Source organism: Austrofundulus limnaeus, unplaced genomic scaffold (genome assembly GCF_001266775.1).
Source record: "Austrofundulus limnaeus strain Quisiro unplaced genomic scaffold, Austrofundulus_limnaeus-1.0 Scaffold82, whole genome shotgun sequence".
In the NCBI taxonomy this organism is placed as follows: domain Eukaryota; kingdom Metazoa; phylum Chordata; class Actinopteri; order Cyprinodontiformes; family Rivulidae; genus Austrofundulus; species Austrofundulus limnaeus.
The window spans coordinates 746,772-750,539 of record NW_013952484.1 but is presented as its reverse complement, the minus strand read 5'-3'; the positions used below and the strand labels follow the sequence as shown (position 1 = coordinate 750,539).

General features: G+C 38.7%; 1 protein-coding gene across 1 annotated transcript in view; it reads left to right on the top strand.

Annotated features, from left to right (window-relative positions):
- sash1a (SAM and SH3 domain containing 1a) overlaps window positions 1-3,768 on the top strand; it is a gene marked incomplete at its 5' end in the record, with an annotated part of 84,281 nt that overhangs the window by 38,769 nt on the left and 41,744 nt on the right. Inside the window, 2 exon segments of the mRNA XM_014011572.1 lie at window positions 2,275-2,364; window positions 2,460-2,572. Coding sequence (XP_013867026.1) covers window positions 2,275-2,364; window positions 2,460-2,572 — 203 coding nt within the window.

Genomic DNA, 3,768 nt, shown 5'->3' with positions numbered 1-3,768 from the left:
TTCATTAGCACCTCTAGTAATATATTTACTGAGAAAAATGGTGACGTGTTCAATACTTAATTTTACCCGCTGTATGTGGAAAAATTAGGAATTTATTTACTTGTCAAACCGATACCACTAATAAGTATGATGCCACAAGATGCTCATCATTCTTCATTTTAACACAGTGATAAGTCTGCTTTTTTATTTAGGAGTCCTCCTAACATWGTGAATTTATTCTTGTATCATAACGACTATTCTCGTCATAAAAAAGTTATTTTAGTCTGCTAAGATAATTAGTCTGTATACTTTGTCATATTTTTTTTACAAAGTTGTTTATTGTTTTTAAGTATGCATCTAATAAATTTGGTAACCAGCCTAGGCATGATGAATGTTAGCCTTTCCAATGCTAACGCTAGCCTATTCATGCTAATGAACAGTAGACGGGGTAGACAATCCAGTGGGTGAGCATCCTAGCTAKGYTAGTCACTAGCTTCTCCAGTGCTAACGCATATGAGTAGTCTCCTTCTCGTTTTACAGCACTCTGTTACAGATGCAGACCTATCAGATCAGTAGTTGGCTATGGAATAGATGTAGCCTTCTGCYACTAGGATGTTACTGAGCCCRTGAGGGGACATGGGGGATGTTTTTCCTTTTTGCGCTCCCACRCAAAAGCATTGCGTTACCTCGCAATACCTTTTGCTTTCCCTCGCAAAAGTCGKTAAACACTGTTGTGCCTGCCGGTTTATTAATAAACTCAYWTGTTCACCTTTAGCATGTTAGCCTACTGCTTTAATTCAGCTTCAGAATGAATATATCACAAAGCTACGCATGGAAGTATGTCATATGCCGATATTTGAACGCAGTGCAGCCACGCAACATCAATGACAATTTCACGAACTTGTGGAGACACATCCTGTTTTGGTAACCGGATATTTCAAAATAAAAGTCTGATTTAATTCMGTTCATATACAAATCAAACTTTTGCGTGGGAACGCAAAACAATATTGCGAGGTAACRCAAAAGTATTGCGARGGAACGCAAAGGTATTGCGAGGTAAAGCAAAATTATTGTGAGGGAACGCAAAGGTATTGCGAGGTAACGCAAAAGTATTGCGAGGTAACGCAAAAGTATTGCGAGGTAACGCAAAAGTATTGCGARGKAAYGCAAAAGTATTGCRAGGTAACGYAAAAGTATTGCGAAGGAAYGYRAAAGTATTGCRAGGTAAYGYAAAAGTATTGCGARGKAACGYRAAAGTATTGCGAGGKAAYGCAAAAGTATTGCGAGGTAACGCAAAAGTATTGCGAGGKAACGCAAAAGTATTGCGAGGTAACGCAAAAGTATTGCGAGGTAACGCAAAAGTATTGCGAGGTAACGCAAAAGTATTGCGAAGGAATGCAAAAGTATTGCAAGGTAACGTAAAAGTATTGCGAAGGAACGTGAAAGTATTGCGAGGTAATGCAAAAGTATTGCGAGGTAACGCAAAAGTATTGCGAAGGAATGCAAAAGTATTGCGAGGTAACGCAAAAGTTTTGCGAGGTAATGCAAAAGTATTGCGAGGTAACGCAAAAGTATTGCGAAGGAATGCAAAAGTATTGCGAGGTAACGCAAAAGTTTTGCGAAGGAACGTAAAAGTATTGCGAAGGAACACAAAAGTATTGCGAGGTAACGCAAAAGTATTGCAAAGGAACGTAAAAGTATTGCGAGGAAATGCAAAAGTATTTCGAAGGAATGCAAAAGTATTGCAAGGTAATGTAAAAGTATTGCGAAGGAACGCAAAGGTATTGCGAGGTAACGCAAAATTATTGTGAGGGAACGCAAAGGTATTGCATGGGAACGCAAAATGAAAAAATATCCCCCATGTCCCCTCGTGGGCTCCGTAGGATGTAACCACTACTGGGTGTGCAATAGTCATAATTTTGGCTCTTATACCACGCCATAGTCTTTTTTTTTTCTTGGTTCTGCCAGGTATTTCAAGTTTGTTTTCATTAATCATTTGGTTTCTAGTTTATCAGAAAGCCATCGTTACAAACCGTAACTGTTCTTTGCAACACATGGAAGTTCTAAGATAAATGAACTGCAAGCAACATTAGTTGTGTTATAATTGTAGGGTTGTAGGACATGTTAATATTTCATTGTGAGTGTCTTCTAATTTCCGAGAACGTTCCTAAAACCACTTAGTGGTAGTTTTCTTGCGAGAAAAACAATGAGGAAAAAATGACAGGTTCCGTGTGGTTTTGTGTAATTTTTCCTGCTTTTCTCTGGGTAACGGAAACCTTCCCTTCTACCTCAAAGGCAAGTGGGATAACAAGAAGAAAAACAAGTCTTTCTGGCAGAACTTCCGCAAATCTCAGCACAAACCCGTCGTTCGACAGTCATCCAAAGGTTTGCGAGCTTCTTGTTTTTCCACGAGTTTTTCGTGGCTTCGTGTTTTATATGTTGTCGTTTATTTTATTTTTTTCTAACTTTCTGGTCTTCAGGAGAGGATATCGGCTACGTGGCCAGTGAGATCACCATGAGCGACGAGGAGCGGATCCAGCTGATGATGATGGTGAAAGAGAAAATGATCACTGTAGAAGAAGCTCTGGCTCGGGTAGGAGTCGCTTTGCTTCATCGTTTTCACCTCCCCTCTTCCTCAGTCGTCCCCCCCCTCAAACGATTAAACCAGTCTGTAACCTTAGTTAACCTTCACATCCCTTCCCCTCCCCGTGGATTTGATTTTAGCCTCCCCACACCTTGTTCTCCATAGTCTTACAAATCCTCCGTAGAACGGCTGACTCTTACTAACCCCTTCAAGGCCCCAGATTTTAACACTGCATTGTCYTTTATACAAACACACACAAACTCCAGAACATCTGGTGTGTCCAGAGGTTCAGGAGTCTTGGAACTTCAGGGTTTTCAGCTCTTGAAATCTGTGTGGGTGTGTTGTTCAGCTCGTAATTAGGAGGAAGATGGTGATGGTAGCATTAGAGCCCCACCTGTTGGGGGCTTGGGTGCTGTGGTGCTTTGTGGTATTTCTTTAGTTGGACATGGTGGATAGTCATTTGGCTTTTCTATACATTTTCTTTCACTTTCTTGTTTATCTGCCAATCAGTATATTTGATTGGTTTTCCTCTTTTTTTTCTTTTTTTTCCTCTTTTCCTCTCAATGAAAACCTGTACTGCCTTTCTGTTGGGTGGCATGACTTACCAGCAGCTTTTGAGAACTAATTTAATCTTGATTTTTTTTTCTCCGTTTGTTTGATAACCAATAGCTTGATTTCAGCTGTCTGATTGACACTTTGTCAAACCAATCAACCTGATCAGCCTTTGAGGATCCTATTTCTTTATGTTTTCATACTKGTGTTTGGTATTTTCTGTGACCAAAATGTTATTACAGTTGTATCTTAAATATGTMTTGGAATGTAACTGACCACAAATTTTAAAAATATTTATATTTATATAAATTTTTAGCTAACATTTATAAAAATAAAAAAATAGAGAAACTATGTATTTGTTTTAGAGAACAGATGAATCCCAACACATAAACACATAAATCACAAGTGTTAAACTCAAGGCCCGTGGGCCATATCTGGCCCTCTATACAATTTTGTCCGGCCCCAAAAGTAACACTGTAAATGTAAAATAATTTAACCACTGTATTTAATGCATTCTTCTCATGACAGATGGCCAACATCCAAGCCAAGGAAATTAAGTTYGACCTTTTTTTATTATTCTTTTGATTTTAGTGTGGAACGATAACCCACTTGAACTTTTTATTTTTTGTTTTTCTTATTTCAAAGTTAAATTA